This window comes from Pygocentrus nattereri, chromosome 3, assembly GCF_015220715.1.
Source record: "Pygocentrus nattereri isolate fPygNat1 chromosome 3, fPygNat1.pri, whole genome shotgun sequence".
Taxonomy (NCBI): domain Eukaryota; kingdom Metazoa; phylum Chordata; class Actinopteri; order Characiformes; family Serrasalmidae; genus Pygocentrus; species Pygocentrus nattereri.
Window position 1 is genome coordinate 46,154,669 of NC_051213.1, and position 17,500 is coordinate 46,172,168.

A 17,500-nucleotide genomic window follows, 5' to 3' on the forward strand; every position below is an offset into this window, starting at 1 on the left:
GTGTGGGGAGGGAGGTGGGGGTGACGGTTATAGAGTGATGCTGCGATTAGAAACACCGTGTTTCTTGTGTGTTTGTACCAAGGGACCGTGCGAAAGCGGCGCTCCTGTTTTAGCTTTGCTTTCAGGGCAGTGTCACCCACTTAGAGCCAGGAGAGCATCAAGGGAGGAACGAAATGACTCAAGCATAAACGAGAGAACGACAGATGGAGGAAATGAAAGAATGTAAAAAGAGTGAGGGAGATTTATTTATTTTTTCCCCACTGAAAGTGATGTCATATTTAAACATCACTCTGCAGTCCCTGGGGTCCCGTGTGCGCCCCCACTCGCACACCAGGAGCCCACTGGCGCATCGCTGGGTTGATGAAATCGGTTGTTTTTGTGGAAATTCCACTGATAAAGCGCTGAATGTTTCTTGTAATATGTTGGATAAGAAAACCACATAAACTTTATCAACTGTAGTGTTTAATCATGTGTGATCTAGCTAGCGAAAACCGAGTCAGTTGAGTGTGAGTCCGAGTCACAAGTGAGTTAAGAGCAAGTCCAAGTCAAGTTGTAAGTCAGTTAAGAACGAGTATGTATCTAGACGTGAGTCAGTTAAGGGCAAGTCTGAGCTGCGAGTTAGTTAAGGGTAAGTTAGAGTCGAGTCATGAGTCAGTGGCATGACTCTGAGTTGAGTTGCAGATTAGTTAAGCACCCATTAAGTTGCAGGTCTGGATGAGCCCAAGTCGAGGGTCAGTTATGGGCGAGCCTGAGTCGAGGGTCAGTTATGGGCGAGCCTGAGTCGAGGGTCAGTTATGGGCGAGCCTGAGTCGAGAGTCAGTTAGGGGCGAGTCCGAGTCGAGGGTCAGTTAGGGGCGAGTCCGAGTCGAGGGTCAGTTAGGGGCGAGTCCGAGTCGAGGGTCAGTTAGGTGCGAGTCCGAGTCGAGGGTCAGTTAGGTGCGAGTCCGAGTCGAGGGTCAGTTAGGGGCGAGGCCGAGTCGAGGGTCAGTTAGGGGCGAGGCCGAGTCGAGGGTCAGTTAGGGGCGAGGCCGAGTCGAGGGTCAGTTAGGGGCGAGGCCGAGTCGAGGGTCAGTTAGGGGCGAGGCCGAGTCGAGAGTCTGTTAGGGCCGCAGGCCGAGTCGAGAGTCTGTTAGGGCCGCAGGCCGAGTCGAGAGTCTGTTGGGGCCGCAGTCCTGTGGTGTTTTCTGAGGTTAATGTAGTTCCTATCATTCCTGTCTTGTAGGATTATCTGAAATTAAATCTCCTTGAAAATCTCTATAAAATTAAAGCTAACAAAGTGATCATAATGATCAGTCCCAATTATGTCCACCCAAACTGTGAACTGTTCGTTCTCTGTGACCGTTTACATTCTGAATACTTTTGAGAGTGTGAGGGACACACTGGCAGATGACCATGTCTCGGACACACACACACACACACACACACACTCACACTCATTCACTGTGGATTATTGGGCTGTGTGTATTTGTGTGCTGTTCTATATTTGTAGCTAGGAGACTGACTCGTCTGTCTGCTGTTTCGTGTTGTCAATCACAGCCTCTTTTTCCTCTACCCTCTGTCCATCCGTCAGCCTGACCCTCCCTCCATCCTTCCATTTATCCATTTGTCCATCCCATTCGTCCACCCGCTCTTTCCTCTGCTGTGTTGCTGTGCCATTTTTTTTCCCCTCCCTGTCTTGGTTTGGTGGTTTTAAAGTATGAATACAACAAACTGGCCTTACAGAGAACAATCCTCCCTGAGGAGGTGCTGAGGAGAAATGTCACACACACGTGCGTGCACACCCAACTACACACACACACACACACACACACACACACACACACACACACACACTCACTCAGTGGCTGTGCAGCAGGGCTGTAAATGTCTGACCTCACACTGATTACATTGTTATGATTCTTTTAAGATTTAGTGAGTCATGATTCAGTGAATCAGATTCATTGAGCCATTATTAGAGCTGTGTATTATGCTATTAAAGGGCCCATATCCTAGAAAACCATATTGTCGATGTCACAAACGCCAGCACATTTACATACATCCACCTATTCTATTACAGCAGTTTAGCCCCGCCCATTCATGCAGTCGAATCACCACATTGAAAAATGCTGCAACGCGATGCATTTTTACACCTCTGCATTGTGAGAAAGTGAAATTAAAGGTCTGGAAATCTCTCTCTTCCTCCCCTCCTTCCTTCACTTCCTCCTTCACTCTTCCCCCTCCTTTCCTGCCCCCCTCCCCCTCCCCCCCTTCGTAGAAGCCCGTATTGCTGGCCAAACCAACACTGGCGTAGTCGCGGGCGCCATCATCGGCGTCCTCCTCGCCCTCCTATTGTTCAGCGCGCTCACCTACGTCCTGGTGTCTCGCAACCGCCGGCAGCAGCAGGGTTACCGCGGCAACGGCAAGGCGAAGGCGGAGCCCTACGACTCGGTGGCCCGCCTCTTCGGCTCTGGGAGCAACAAGAACGGCACCAACGGCAACAATGGCAATAACAACACGCCCATTTACCGAGGGGAGCCGGTGCTTTCAGAGAAGGCGGCCAATCACAGCATGCACCCGGGGGGCGTGGCCCTGCTGGAGACCACTCCCACTGCTCAGGACATCCTGCTGAGCAGGGAGTTGGACGAGGCGGAGCGCAGGAAGTTCGACGAGCTGGAGGAAGAGGACGAAAGGTACGATCACTTCACGGCGGGCGGAGCCATCCTACAGCTCCGCCCACACAACCAGGACATAGACGCCGGTTACCTAGACGACGACATGGAGTCGCAGAGGGACGGATCCGTCATCTCGCGGACTGCCGTCTACGTGTGAGGCGGGAGGAAAGAGGGGGAGGAGGAGAGCGAGATGAGATGGGTGGAGAGAAGGACGAGTGGACCTACTTCCAAAGGATACCTTTTTTGTTTTCTTTCTTCTTTTAAGATTTATTCATTGCTTTTATTTCTTAAATGAATATGAGACAGAATTAATGGATGGATGGATGGATGGATGGATGGCTGGATGGATGGATGGATGGATGGATTCATTACTTTATTTGGATAAAGGACGGTCACAGGATGGAGGGAGTGGATGGAGAGCGCAGACTGGAAATAAATGAAGCGTTCTGTGGCTTAACTTCCTATTTACAGCGATGGTCGTCATGGAGACGGACTTTAAATGTGCACACCGCATCATATGTAACGCATACGTTGACAATGAAGGCTGTGTTTGTGTCCACACTGTGCTGTGGTGTGATGTAATCAGGGTTTGCTCCATTTGTCTTTATTCGTTTCTTTTCTCCAGTGGTGAGAGCGTGTTACATTAGAACTTGCACTCTTTCGTCGCTCTCCTCCTTTCCCTCGCTTTCTCTTGCTCTCAGTATCCACTCGCTGTGAGCTGAAGTCTAGATTCGGTGCTGTTAGCCAACCAGTTAATTGCACACACAGTAATCTTGACCTCAGCCCCTGCAGTTTGTTGTATTATGTGAAGCCAATGCAGCACCATTCAGCAAATTGGAGAGCTTTGAATGCACAGAGTTGCTAAATTGCTGTGCTAAGTTACGACAAACCCCATTATAACGAAGGCTGCCGTATGAATGTGCTGCATATGTGGTATCGGGTGAGCATCTTTTTCTTTTTTCTTTTCTTTTTTTTTTTTTTAAACCTAATCTTTAATTGCTGTATCTGTAGCATGCAGTTGATCATCACCGGCCACAGTTTCCCTGAATCTAACAGAAAGGCAGGAAACCTGAGCTCACTTCTAATTAGGGGTGCATGCTGATAAGCCTATAGAAATAAATATTATATTTTCTGTGATGCTAATTCAGGTAGTTTCACTTTCTTCATTTTATAAATATGCATATATGGGGATTGACAGATATATAAATAAAAGTATGAGATATTGACATCAGTCCACAACTCCCATATCAGTGCATTCCTACCAATACCAAAAGACTAAGGACAGTTGCTGAAATCAGACTTGGAATAGAAGTCAGTGGGTAGTTTCGGGAAATCAGACTTACAATGGAAGTCAATGGGCATTTGCTGAAAACAGACTTAGAACGAAAGTCACTGGGCATGTATAAGTGTATATAATTAAATGATATGGTTCAATAATCCAGCTGGTCTCAATTTCTGCATTTTATAAACGTGTGTTTATGGGCATTGGCAGGTATATACATGAACGATATTGGTCATCAGCATCAGTGTTTCTGTGCATACCTACGTTCAATAGAAGCCTATGGGCAGTTGCTGAAAAACCGACTTACTACAGAAGCCTATAGACAGCCGATCATTCAGCAGTGAGTGAATGAGTTTTCTGTCCTTTATCATTTTAAACTATTGTCTGTGCTAATCAGCCATAAAAGAACAACAGAAAACCTGTGTAATGGAAGTCAATGTGCATTTGCTGAAGCACCTGACTTCAATTATGAGTGGGTTTTGAGTGTTATTTGCGCTAAGTACAGGGAAACGCGTCAAAATGATCGGTGATGGCAATGGCCTGTATGCTACAGGTGCAGCAGATGGAGATGAGGTCAAAAAACCATTGACCTTTCGGCTTAATAGAATGACTTTCATGCTGTGAATTGAATGCACTGACCACTATCAGCAGTGTTTTGCTTGTGAATCACAGTCATAACACTTCAGAGTAACGTAGTGCCTATACATTCAATCTTACTGCGTTTAATAATCAGTGTCACAATATCACCGTCGCAATCACCCTCTAAAGCCTGCAGTGAGTCAGCGACTCGGTGAATCATTTTGGAATCTGTCTTCTCCATCTGTAAATGATTTACGACTGGCCGTGCCTTGATGACCTCATTTCCTGTCGTTAACCCTTATCGCTGCGTCAGATCTCACGCGCTCTTTCAATTAGTCCCGAGTGAGCTGCGTTTTTTAGGGATTCGCTAGTGAATCATTCCTTTTGCGGTGAATCACGACCAGCGAATCGCTCCGTATTTGAGTTCACCCCACGTTAACGGATGAATGGCTGCGTGAACTGATCGACACTAACTGTTCGCGTGGTCGCTTTTATTTCAATCCCTATGATCTGTTACAGTTACAGCCGCTCTGCCCTGGGGGTCCTCATGAATTTATTTGACATTTAATAAACAAGAAGGAGAAAATTGATGTATAAGTTCTGCTGGAGGGGGTCATTTATGCAAATTGGATGATCAAATCTTGCTCATTTATTCGTTCCAGGGTGGCACTTCTCAGTGGTAGGAGCTGTAGTTCAGCTAGGGATAAACCCCGTTGAAGTGAAGGCCGAAGGCTGTGCGTACTGGACGTGTGGACGTTCCTTCTTAAAGGAGTAGTACAGCGTTTTTCAGCGTCCTCTTTAACTGGCTGTATCTGTAGCGTACGGTCATTTACCACAGACAAAGAATTCTGTCAACTTACTAAAACAGAAAAAACCTTGACTTAAGATGCACGTACAGTGGAAGTCAATGGGCAGTTGCTGTAGCCTCTGCCCATTAGCTTCGGTTATGTCCGTTTTAAGTGAACGGAGTTTCCTGTTCTTCGTTTTTATGCCTCTAAATTATCGTCTGTGGTGATCAGCCACATCCTGCACGTACGCGAAATGAGGATTAGGTTGAGTATTCCTCCAAAACCTTTAGAAAATGATGATAATCGCTGCATTGAAATGGCACATTATCGCTAATCTGACATGGCTAATGAGTCTAGTCCATATTTATAAACACGCATCGCAGATGGTTGTTATGGCTGCGCAGTTAAATATATCCATTCTTTCACACGTTTAGATTTATATCCCTTCACGCTCTGCACCCCCCGACACACACTCTCACACGCGTTTATCACATGGTCGAGGGTGGAAGCCTGATGGAACTGTTCACTGAGCAAGAGAACGACAGAGAGAGCGAGATCGTTTGTATGTGTATATACATATATAAATATATATATATTTTTGGCGTGAGGTGTCTGTATGCAATATATGTACACACTTTATTTTTCTTACATGAATAATGATCCTGTGATAAATGTCTATACTTCTGTATATTGTAAATAAGAAGTTAGATGGGCTGATCATGGAATGTAATTGCCTTTACCCACAAAATCTGAGCGAAGAAGAGAGCTGGTTTAGGATATGTGAATCACATGGACTACAGATCCCACAATCCACTGCACATGTTGGACTGTTTCTCTGAGATGTAGTAACGCTAGTAGTTTTAAAGGGGAATTTGCACATAATTCGGTGTTTGAGGTATAAACAAGGTCATTCAGGGTGGTTTAGAGAGAGGGTTTCTTTACAGTGGCGGTGATGGGAACCAGGAGTCGCTATGACTACAGCACAGATATAGTCATTAACGGACCGTCCACCAGTGAACCTACACGTCTTTGAGCTTTTCTATGTAATGTTGATGGTTAATTAGCCACAAATATGAAAAGTCCATTTCTGATTTTCTAAAGAACCGTTTTTATGAGATGTTTGACTGTGAAGAACCTTTAATGGTTAAGGGTTAACTTTCAGGGTTCGTGGTGGTTCTTTAACCTTAAAGCTTCTTCCCACTCACACCAACCCTAACCCTGGAGAACCGTTTTTTTTGACTGTGAAGATCCTTTTAAGGGCTTAAAGGACTTTTGCGTAGTTTTGCTGGAATTCTGTGCTTTTTGTCTGCTGAAAGGTTCCTTACGGAATCAGAAGTGGTTCTGCTGTGTCAATGTGTGGCACCTTGTGTACAACGACCTGCGTGTACCTCTTCTTTAACAAATGCGTTGTAGGCCAGAACTTGGGCAGAACTACTGTAAAACTGCCTCAGGCAGCAGTGTAACGACCTTCTGTGAGGGAGCTTTTGGAGGTGGACGTCTGGTTCCTATCACCAACACTGTGAACAGTTCTGACTCAGCAAGGTTCTCCACAGCAGAGAGTTTCGCACCAAACCGCTCTGAGTGACTCGGTTTACATCTCACCCGCTTCATTATGCAGAAATGCTGAAAAACTGGTGGAGTTTCCCTTTAAACCCAAGTAGGCCTACATAGTCACAGATAGGGCCGAGTCCACCTTACTCTGTGCGTGCATGAGTCAGCGTGTTAAATGGTGTCTGACTCGAGGGCAGTGAGTTATTCCTCCATCCTTTGCCACACAGATTTAAACTGGTACGCACGCACGCGCACACACACACACACACACACGCACTCCTTTAAATCATCGTTTGTCACACTGGCTGTCCTTGAATCTATAAGAACATCCTTCTCCATGATCTTCAGCCACAGCGAGGCATGTTGGGTAGTGTAGTTTTTCAGGTTGCACCATGTAGCACAATCAGTTCCTAGAACAGACGCCGTTTCCACTTCATGAGTACAATTGTACAGTAATTCAGACGTGAGACTCCAGTTCTTGGCTACGCTAATGTACTTCTTAATGTCATTTTGTCCATTTTTATGTCGTACGGTGTCAGAAACCACGCGAACAAGTCTGTAAATAAGTCGACACAGTTTGAGGCGAGTCTGTGGTGATTCAGGAGTGCAGTTTGCTCGGTGCTAACAAGTGGCTATAAGCGTCCGTTGCTTGGCTACATTTAGCCGTGTAGCTCCAGAGCAAAACTACAGAGGCAGACCATCTTGACTGATTAGCCGCAACCGAGGGAAAAGCGTACATTTAGATTTGTGGGTTTTCAGTGTAACCCAGTTTGATTTCCTGACTGGAAGCTCAGCCAGACGGGAATTGGCTTGACGCTCTGGGGCTAAAGCAGTCCTTCCGCCGCTCATTAGCTGGAACACGCTGACCTTGTGAAGGACAGGACAGTCTGAGAATACTAAGGAAGCGCTGTGAACCTCTCCGTTTGGATTTTCTCCACGTTCGTTCCCAGAGCTTTCTCCTGATTCATAGAGCTGGGTTTTCTGTCAGCTGGATAGAGCAGGGAACCAGGAGTAGCTCAGTCAAAGAGGCCAATGTTGCCTTAGCAAGTGCTAATTGCTGGCCGCTAGGCTAAAAATTAGCCTTCGTAATGGCTAGTGTTGCGAACCACGAACGTAAACAAACAGCCAACCCTTAGGCTAATGAAATTTGTGCAAATTCCCGGCCTCTGGGTTACATATAAAACTAGGATTTCAGTCAGAAAGGCTAACATTGCTAACCATAAATGAAACGAGCAACCACCACTTAACGTCATACAAATGAAATGATACCTGGCGACTAGGTTACAATTAAAGGAAGTATTGCTAACAGTAAATAAAACACTCGGCTTTGTGTGAATAACATCAGGCTAAGAACTCAAAGAGCCTGTTAAAGGAGTTGAATCAAAAAGGCTAATGTTGCTAAGGGTGAATGAAGAGTAGCCAACTCCTATGCTAATGGAATTGTGCTAATTCCTGGCTAATGTCAGGGAAGTGTTTGGTCAAAAAGGCTAACGTTGCTAAAAACAACTGAAAACAAACGTGCAAAACACATAAAACTGTGTAAATTTCTGCCCATCAACAGGAAGTTCATTCAGAAAGGCTAATGTTGCTAACGGTGAATGAAAACGAGTAGCCAACTCTCATGCTACTGCAATTGTGCTAATTCCCAGTCACTAGGCTACTCTTAAGGAAGTGTGCACCTAAAAAAGGCTAACGTTGCTAACCGTAATAGGAAACCAGATGAGCCACCACTGAGCATCATGCTAACTCCTGACTGCTAGGCTACTATTAAAGGAATAATCCAGTCATAAAGGCTAACGTTGCTAACAGTAAATGAAAACAAGCAGCCATTAATTAGCATTATGCATTGCTAGCCTCCATTCCCTGTTAGCCTGATTAGCACATGGGCTGCAGGTTAGGCAACCGGCCTTGTGACCCAGAGCCGACGGGAGGTGACTGAGGTGTCCTTGAGCACGGCGCCTAACCCCCAACTGCTCCCCGGGCGCTGCGGATAGGGCTGCCCACCGCTCTGGGCAGGTGTGCTCACTGCCCCCTAGTGTGTGTTCACTAGTGTTTATGTGGTGTTTCACTGCACGGACGGGTTAAATGTGGAGGTGAAATTTTCCTGTTGTGGGACTAATAAGGGTAAAAAAGTGAGGCATTGTCCACTAGAGGAAGAGCTAGGGGACATTTCTAATGGACATTCCTCCCTTTGGGTTTAAGTTATCCAACGTCATCGAGAAATCCTGCTTTATGGAACAGCTGATCGCGATAGTCACATCGTTCTGTCGAGCTGATGTATGATTTGAATCAAAGCCTTAAGTGTGACTTGACCAAACGAGTCTCTGTGTACATAGTATAAATATATACATATAAATATGAAGAAAAATAAGGCTGAACAGTTGATGTCACATTTTTGTGTATATATATTATGTATGTATTGTACAACCACGGAAGCATGAAGGACTCCCAGCCCCCCCCCCCTCTTGTTCCTTGAATTGAATTTGATTTATTTTTTTTAGCATCTTGTCGGTGCTTTTTTTTGCTTCTCAGCTTTTTGAATATGAGTGCTTTATTGTTGCCTGTAATATCTCATGTGTTTCTGCTGTGAACTTCTGACACCAGTGTCACCACCACTGTTGCATTCTCTGCGTTTTTTAGGATTCATTTTGGTGTCTATGTAATATTGTTTTTTTAATTATTATTATTATTATTATTATTATTATTATTATTATTATTATTATTATTTGGTTTGTAATTAAAGTCTTTCGGAATTTTAAAAGCAACCTCGATGTGCAGCTTCATTGCTCTGCAGCTCATTTTCTCCCTTCAGCAGCTTTCTCGAATTCTCAAAACGGGCTGTGAAAGCAAGAACAGTGTGATTTTGATGGGAACCGTGTTATCACCTGTCACGGATAACCCAGATGCAGCTGTCTGGGACTGCTAATGCTTCTAAATGGGCCATTTGAGACGAACCCTTTCAAACACAGACACCTATATAAACAGCTTGCTTTGTTCCTTCGGCTTGGAGCCTCGTCGTTATCAGTTAGCGCCATGCTAACAGTGTGATACTTTGCACTTGCACCTAAAAATAATCTCTATGAAGATAAATATTAATGCACTTGTGCGTTTGCGGTTCTTTCCCACATATCTGGAAGTCCTATTTATACATGGAACAATGTGTGTCGGCATTAGCCTGTCAAAATTGCTGATTTCCTTTGCTATCGAATTGTTTATCTTGGTAGCACCAGTGCTACAACCTAAAAACCCTGGTTATACAGCCTGTTCAGTCTTGGAAATGTGACTGTTTTATCTCGTTATTGTGATTCATTCCATCGCCATGTGCTTTTCTGAGTATATGATGGATATTATCGGTACTTCTAGAACACTGTCATAAAACAAAGACAGATTTAGGCCCATTTTAAGGCCTGTAAACAAACTGAAGGCCGCTTTCTCGATGATAATTGATGACCGTAAGGAAGAATTCAGTCGTAAAAGCTAATGCTGCCAACAGTAATGGAACAAAACGGGCACCTCAGAGCTTCGTCATCCTAAGTCCTGACTGCTAAGCTACTATTATAGGAGTAATCAAGGGCTATCAAAGGCTAATGTTGCAACAGTAAATGAGAATGAATGTGCTGCATATGCTCTTTTAGGTCCTTGGACTTATAAGGGAACATTGTGGTGAAAGTGCATGCAAAGTGCATAGCGATCCCCACAGCTCACTGCTAGCTCTTAGCATTTACCTATGTTAGCATTAACTGAACTTTATTAAGCCATTTTAACTCCTTGAGACCACCGGTGGTCTTCATAACCTTCATATTTCATGAGCTGCTTTCAGAAGCTGGGCGTCGTATGAGGCTGCAAGTGTCTTCTTTCCAGTCAAATAGATGGAGATGTCATTTTAAGCCCTTATAATAAAAGAAGCTGAATTTGGTCACGAAAATTCAGATGGACAAGCCAAAACATGCCCTGGTCAGTAAAAGGTTAAATAAAATGTGATAATTTACATTAACATTCACCTCACAGATAGCAAAACAAATTCACTCAAGTATTAGCTTAGCTTGCAGTAGCCAAGTTGAATGCCAAGAAGTAAATATTAGAAATAAACTGAAGTAAAAGGAACATGGCTGTGATTTCAATTATATAAAGATAATGTTATTTTAACAGCCACTGTACATGTTCATGCAGCAAAACGCAGCTATTTTATTTTAAAAATAGCTTCTATTTACGATAATATGAAGGGTAAACTTGCTATTTCATGCCAAAAAATAAAATCACAATCACAAATTTCTTGTGTTTGCACAGAAACCAGTCTCGCTTTCCGCCGTGCCAGTGTGGGGATTATGGGAAATGTAGGTAGTGAAGGCTTCAGAAAAGCATGGCATATGTTGCCCCAAAATGCTTATCTACACCTCAAAGATAATAGTGCCTTCACAGATGTGCAGGTTACCCGCTATCACATCCCCCTCATACCACAACAGACGCTTGTTTTTTTTTTTGTTTTTTTTTGTTTTTTTTTTTTTTTCCCCCGTTTTTGTTTTAACTTTACACTGGTAACAATCGAGATGCTCATTTTCCACTTCCTGCAGAACGCAAGTTCCATTGTTTCCAAAAACAAAAAGTTTGAAAGTCCACAGCACACATTTCCAGTTCGTGTCAGTCCATCTCGTATGAGCTTCAGCCCAGAGAAGTTGGCAGTGTTTCTTGATGATGTTGAGTTATGGCTTCTGCTTTGCATAGTAGAACTTTGAACTGTGTTTTACCGAAGAGCTTTCCCGAAGTATTCCCAAGCTCATGTGATTGTTTATCGTTGAAGCATGTCGGTATTTAGCGCAGTGCTGTCCGAGGGATTAAAGGTCAATATCGGTTTTTGCCATTACCCTTTAGACATTTCTCCAGATTCTCTGAATCTTTTAGTAATGTTTTGGACTGTAGGTGTTGGAATCCTTTAATTCTTTGCAGTTGTGTGGTGAGAAACATTGGGCCTCATTCACCACTATCTTCTGAAGTTTTTTAGGAAATTTGTTTCTTCAGAAAGGCCCTAAGAAATGGTCGACAGCAGGTTCATGACGTGTTGTTAAATCCCAGAATTGCTCACCTCTTTGTGCAAATCCTAAATAAGAAAGCATTGGTGAATGTCAGAGTGCTCATGAAAACCGTGTAAAGTGGGATTTTTTCTTTAGAACATGGGTGGGTTGTAAGAAGAAATTTGTTCTTAAAAACGGTTGTTGAATGAGGCCCATTGTTCTCAAACCGTGTGGTTTTCGCAAAGTACCAACTGCGCATTCATGAAAGCTTCTTCTATATCCAATCATGGCAGCGTCACTCTTACCCACTCCTCTGTTTAAGGCGAATGCGGCTCGAGTGCAGCTTTGGCTTCACCTTGAGTGCCCGTATGCTCTCAGCGCTGAGAGGAATGTGGATCTGTTGTTTTGTTTTTGTGTGGCTGGGAGTGAGGCTGTTATCAGGCGAACCCAAACACACTGGCTCCACTGGTCAAAGAATGCTGCTTTGTTTGAACTACAGATGCAGTCTGGTCAAAATTTAAACTCAAAGCTCGCAAAGGGAAAGGCCGGCTGGAGCACGCCTGTGTCTGTTTTTCAAAGAAATCTGCAGGGATGTTTTTCCATATCTCCGAAGTTCAGACTTTTGAAGTTGGTTGTGTTTTTGAAGGAACTGGTTGCGTTTTCTGCTTCTCACGATCCAAACAATCCCAAACACATTCGATAACATACTTTGCAAGAGTCCAAGACCACCTTTTGCCAGTCAAAACAGCCAGTAAGCACAAGTTTCTCTTTTTTTTCAAGAGCGTATATCCAGCAGTAAATCGCACTCAAGCATCAGCAAATGAATATAATACAAGATTTTCCAGTATTCCGTGTGTCCACTCTTTACCTTTAATTCCATCTTCCATTCTTTTCAGGAGACTCTTTGACGCTTTGAGTTTTTCAAAGAAATCTGCAGCCACACCCCCATCGGTTCAGTCTTAGAAGTTGGTTTAGCGTTTCCTGAAGTCCAACGCATCCAACCACATTTAGTGCGTTTACATGCACTGAATAATCCGATCATAATCAGATCTGATATCTGATTATTCAAATGGTCATGTAAGCAGCACACTCTGATGAAGACTCTTACTCTGATTTCTTTCGCATTTCTCAGTCTGCACATGTGCGAAAAGAGACATAAGCGAGCAGCGTCGCTCCAAAAGTGTTTTGTTGCGTCTCGAGGCGACGCTGCTCGCTTATGTCTCACCTCTGCATGCTTGACAAAATGAAGGATTTAAATATTCTTCATCTTCTAGGTGATGTATGTTCATATTTTCATTTAAAGTGGTGCCACGTTTTTCTTTTAAAAGCCGTGGCATGAAGTTCGATACGCTACGTTTGTCACGTTGTCTTCTGTGAGTTTATCGACTGGCTGCCAAACAGAAGTGGAACTCATGTAGACCTGCAGTTTCCCCATTATCTGATTACCCACGGGCATAAAACCTGTTGGATCTGATTACTGACAAAATCAGATTTTCTGCTGTTATCGGATTATTAAGTGCATGTAAACACACTCATTTAGTGATGTTGAGGTCTGGACTGGAATCCTCTTGAGTGGAGCTTGATTTTCTCCTCTCTCTCAAAGATGAAAGCTTTCTGTTTATCTGGTGGGGACAGTTTTGGTGTCTACCATGCGTTCCAGGTGGTTGTTAGGAGCCATTGTTTGGAAATCTCCTGTTTTTGCCACCCATTTTCCTGCGATTTTCTCCTGGGTAATAGCTTGTGTATGGAGCCCTGCTGGTGGCATTCCGCATAAATGAAAATAATGCGTGGCCACACCGTATTAACATGGGAACAAGATAAGTCGTGGCCATGACTTAGTCATGCGTTATCATGAGATCATCCCTTATTAAGCTGTGGTCAAGTCCTGGCCCCAACTTAATTATCTTGTTCCCATGTCTTAATCAGTCAAGGCCACAGCTTATCTTGTTCCCATGCCTTACTCAGTCATGGTCACACATTATTTTATTTATACGAGATGTCACCAGCAGGGCTGCGTCCTTGTGCTTAATGGCTAAACTAAATAAACTGATATGTAAATCTAATATTATTACATAGAGCTAATTATGTTCACATACATGAGTCGCATGTTTGACTTGCTGTCCTGATCGAGCATAAAAACCAACCTGCGTGTGTTTGTTGTCTGTATGCAGCCCACAGGCGTTCGGCTCACTGCGCGGCGCTCAGCTGTGTGAATGCATTAGCAGGTGACCCTGTTAGACGGCGACGCTCAGGCTAATAGAACAACAGACTTTCCTTCCAGAAGTAGCTCCGCGCCCTACATTCTGTCCTTTTTCCCCTTCTCTCGCTTTCTTTTCCGAGTTGATGGGGTCAGAATCTGTGCGCTTTTGGCACATTTGTACATGTCACTGTCGACTGCAGTCGGAGGCTTTTTCGTTTCTTTCTTCCTTTTTTTTTTTTTCTCTGGCCATTTAGCCATCTGCCCGCTCTAATTGCTTTGGATTGCAACCTGGCGTGAGGACCAGATGCCCTTCCTCTCTCTCTCTCTGTCTCTCTCTCTCTCTCTCTCTCTCTCTCTCTGTGTCTCTGTGCGTGTCTCTGTCTGTCTCTCTTTCTGTCTCTCTTTCTGTCTCTCTGTCTCTCTCTCTGTCGGTCTCTCCATCTGTCTCCCCGTCTCTCCCTCTCCCTCTGTCTCTCTCTCTCATTCTCTTTTATTCTCTGTTCTCTCCCTCCTTTCTTTTTATACCTAAGGTGTTGCTAGGCCATTGTTATGGTGTCACAGGTGGTTGCTAAGGTGTTGATTTTCCATTGCTATAGTATCCTGTGTGGTTGCTAAGATGTTGTCAGGCCACTGCTATGGTGTCCCAGGTGGTTGCTAAGGTGTTGCTTTTCCACTGCTGTAGTATCCCGGGTGGTTGCTAAGATGTTGTTTTGCCATTGCTGTTTGGTCCTAGATGTTTGCTAAGGTGTTGCTAGGTCATTGCCAGCTAGTACTGTATGTATGGTAGTCTGGATGTAAATACCTATGAGGGTCAGTGTCAGAGATGTCCTTTGTTTGACCAAACACTACAAAAAATATACGTCACAAAAGCACAAGCCATCTATTCCCATGTCGGCTGTATGACCATACAAAGCTTTGTGGTTTGTAGCTCAATATCTGCAGTTCAAAAAATTGAGTCGGATAATAAAATAAAAAAAAAACCGTAGGATAATAAATAATACTATTAACAAAGAACAATATGTTTGCTTTGTAAACCAGTTTAATTAACCAACTATATATTTGTGCAACATTAACTTGTACTTTTCCCACAGGCTCTGTAGTTTTGTGTTCTTCCCCCCCAAATGAAGCTGAACTGATGCGATTTGGCCCTGCAGTCATGACACTCCTGTCATCCGCTGTGCTAACAGTGGGGTGGACACACACACATACACACACACGGCAGGAGCTCGGCTAGGCTCGTCTGGTCTTTCCCGGCTCCTGCGGTGACCCCGGGGCCGAGACATTATCTATAGATAACAGATAGAGAGCAGATCCAGCCCCGTGGGAGGTTTTAAAAAGACCGTCGGGTCAGGACTGATGATGGATTGGCTGATGCCGGGGTTGTTACTATGACGATCAGGCTCCCATGACCTTTCATAGAAAAATGACATTTAAGGAGATGACTGGTTGATCAAGCCACGTGTCAGGGGGAGAAGAGGCAATCAGCGATGATCCAGCAGGTAACCATAGCAACAGTGATGGTGTATAGGTCTGTATTGTCATTAGTTTTTTATATCATTATGTCAAAGAATGAATGGGGGAAACAAGCTGTTGTAAAGCCAGAGTAACACTAGAAATTTGCAATTTGTGTTGTCTTATAAAATAGGCATGACCGAAGCTGGGCTGAGTTCTGGTGCAGTTAGCAAAGCTAGCTAACTCGCCAGCCATAAGCAGTAAAAAACACAACATTGAAGATAATTATACATACTGTATCTGAGAGCATTAGCACTGCACACGGAGTTGTAGATATGTACTTAGCCAGCCGACTGGCCTTCCGTAAACAGAACATTTAAAAAGTAAAGATGGTTAGACCATTTATTGCAGTGTTCCGACTGGATATCTTACTCTGTTTTATGTGTTTACTTTGTGTTGAGTGAGATTTTATGGCACATCTTTGTCCGGCAACAATTGCAGCAAGAAACTGGTGTAGCAGACATACTTGGTTTCACTCACTCGTACGTGTTTAACAATTTGAGGATGCTTCACAAGGGGGCGCTGTTAGCAGTCAGCGTTTTTTCCAATAATACTATGTCCTAGTTTGTAGTCTTAAGTGTCCCCTCGCTTACCCATTATGGTTGTAGCTTATGGCATGCATGTGTAATCCTGTGTGTAGAGACCAGTTATTCTGTTATGCATGGTTAGTCAAGCGGGGCTCCTGTCCCTGTAAAAGTGTGGTAATATTTAAATGTTACACATGTTCATGTACCCTGTATATACTGGACTACTACGCTGTGTCTTGGGCTCACTGAGGCCTTTAAGGTCACTTTATCATAATCTGTCAGGTTACAGGCACAAGCATGGAGCAAAAAACCCTCTACGGTCTCTCTCTACGTCTCTCTCTCTCCCTCCGCCTCTCTCTCTCCCTCTCTCTCTTCCTCTGCCTCTGTGGCCGTCACGCAGGATGGGCAGCCAGGATGACTGGTGCATTGTGGGAGATCACCCAGCAGTGATGCATGATTGGCCTACTGCCACACCAACATGTGAGAGAGTTAGAGAGCATGTTCTCTCTCTCTCTCTCTCTCTCTCTCTCTCTCTCTCTCTCTCTCTCTCTCTCTCTCTCTCTCTCTCTCTCTCTCTCTCTCTCTCTCTCTCTCTCTCTCTCTCTCTCTCTCTCTCTCTCCCCCTCTCTCTCTCTCTCTCTCTCTCCCTCTCCCTCTCCTGCAGCTGTCTTCTGTAGAACTGGCACAGCTCAGCCCACCTGCAAAAACAGAGCAGCAGATGAAAGGGAGGAGATGACTGCGTCCACTCAGAGAAATAAACACACACACACACCTGGCCCTTTCAGCCGCTCCCTCACACACACTCGCATAACCAGCTTCATCACTGGGTGAAATACCATAGGAGTCCTATCATATAGAATTCATGTTGTTAAGCACGTTATATAAGAACTGAAGTCTATAAAGTGCTGTAATACAATGACTACAGATAATAATAATAATAAGCGTCCTCACTTTCTAAATTCATATATATATCCAGGGAAAATGTTATTCAGTACCACTGTTGCATCAAATCCTCCAGAGTGGTAACTTGAGAAGGACAATTATTAGCTTAACATGAACTTTTTCTTCAAAACATTCATCATGAAATGTCCACACCATGTGAAGTTTTATATACAGTTGATATAAAGTTGTGTAGAGTTGATATACATTTTTTTTCATATTTATGAACTTTATAAGAGAAGGAAAGTTGTACTGTACTTTTCATGAAAGGACTATTTTCCAAGTCATTTAGGTCATTTAACATTAAATTTACACACAATGCATAGAGCAGCAGGCATTTTCAAATTATACCAAAAACTGACACAACTGTAGCCGTATATATATATATATGTGTGTGTGTGTGTGTGTGTGTGTGTGTGTGTGTGTGTGTGTGTGTGTGTGTGTGTACACAACGTTTCATTA

At 43.9% G+C, this 17,500-nt stretch overlaps 2 protein-coding genes across 2 annotated transcripts in view; both read left to right on the forward strand.

Annotated features, from left to right (window-relative positions):
* si:ch73-22o12.1 (nectin-2) overlaps nucleotides 1–4,088 on the forward strand; it is a 53,292-nt gene extending 49,204 nt beyond the window's left edge. Inside the window, exon 7 of the mRNA XM_017706069.2 lies at nucleotides 2,255–4,088. Within this exon, the coding sequence (XP_017561558.1) occupies nucleotides 2,255–2,808 (554 nt within the window). The 3' untranslated portion in view covers nucleotides 2,809–4,088. The remainder of the gene's footprint in view (nucleotides 1–2,254) is intronic.
* A 12,412-nt stretch (nucleotides 4,089–16,500) lies between these two features.
* Nucleotides 16,501–17,500, forward strand: part of LOC119263096 (putative protein FAM47C) — an 8,372-nt gene continuing 7,372 nt past the window's right edge. Inside the window, exon 1 of the mRNA XM_037537185.1 lies at nucleotides 16,501–16,579. Within this exon, the coding sequence (XP_037393082.1) occupies nucleotides 16,501–16,579 (79 nt within the window). The remainder of the gene's footprint in view (nucleotides 16,580–17,500) is intronic.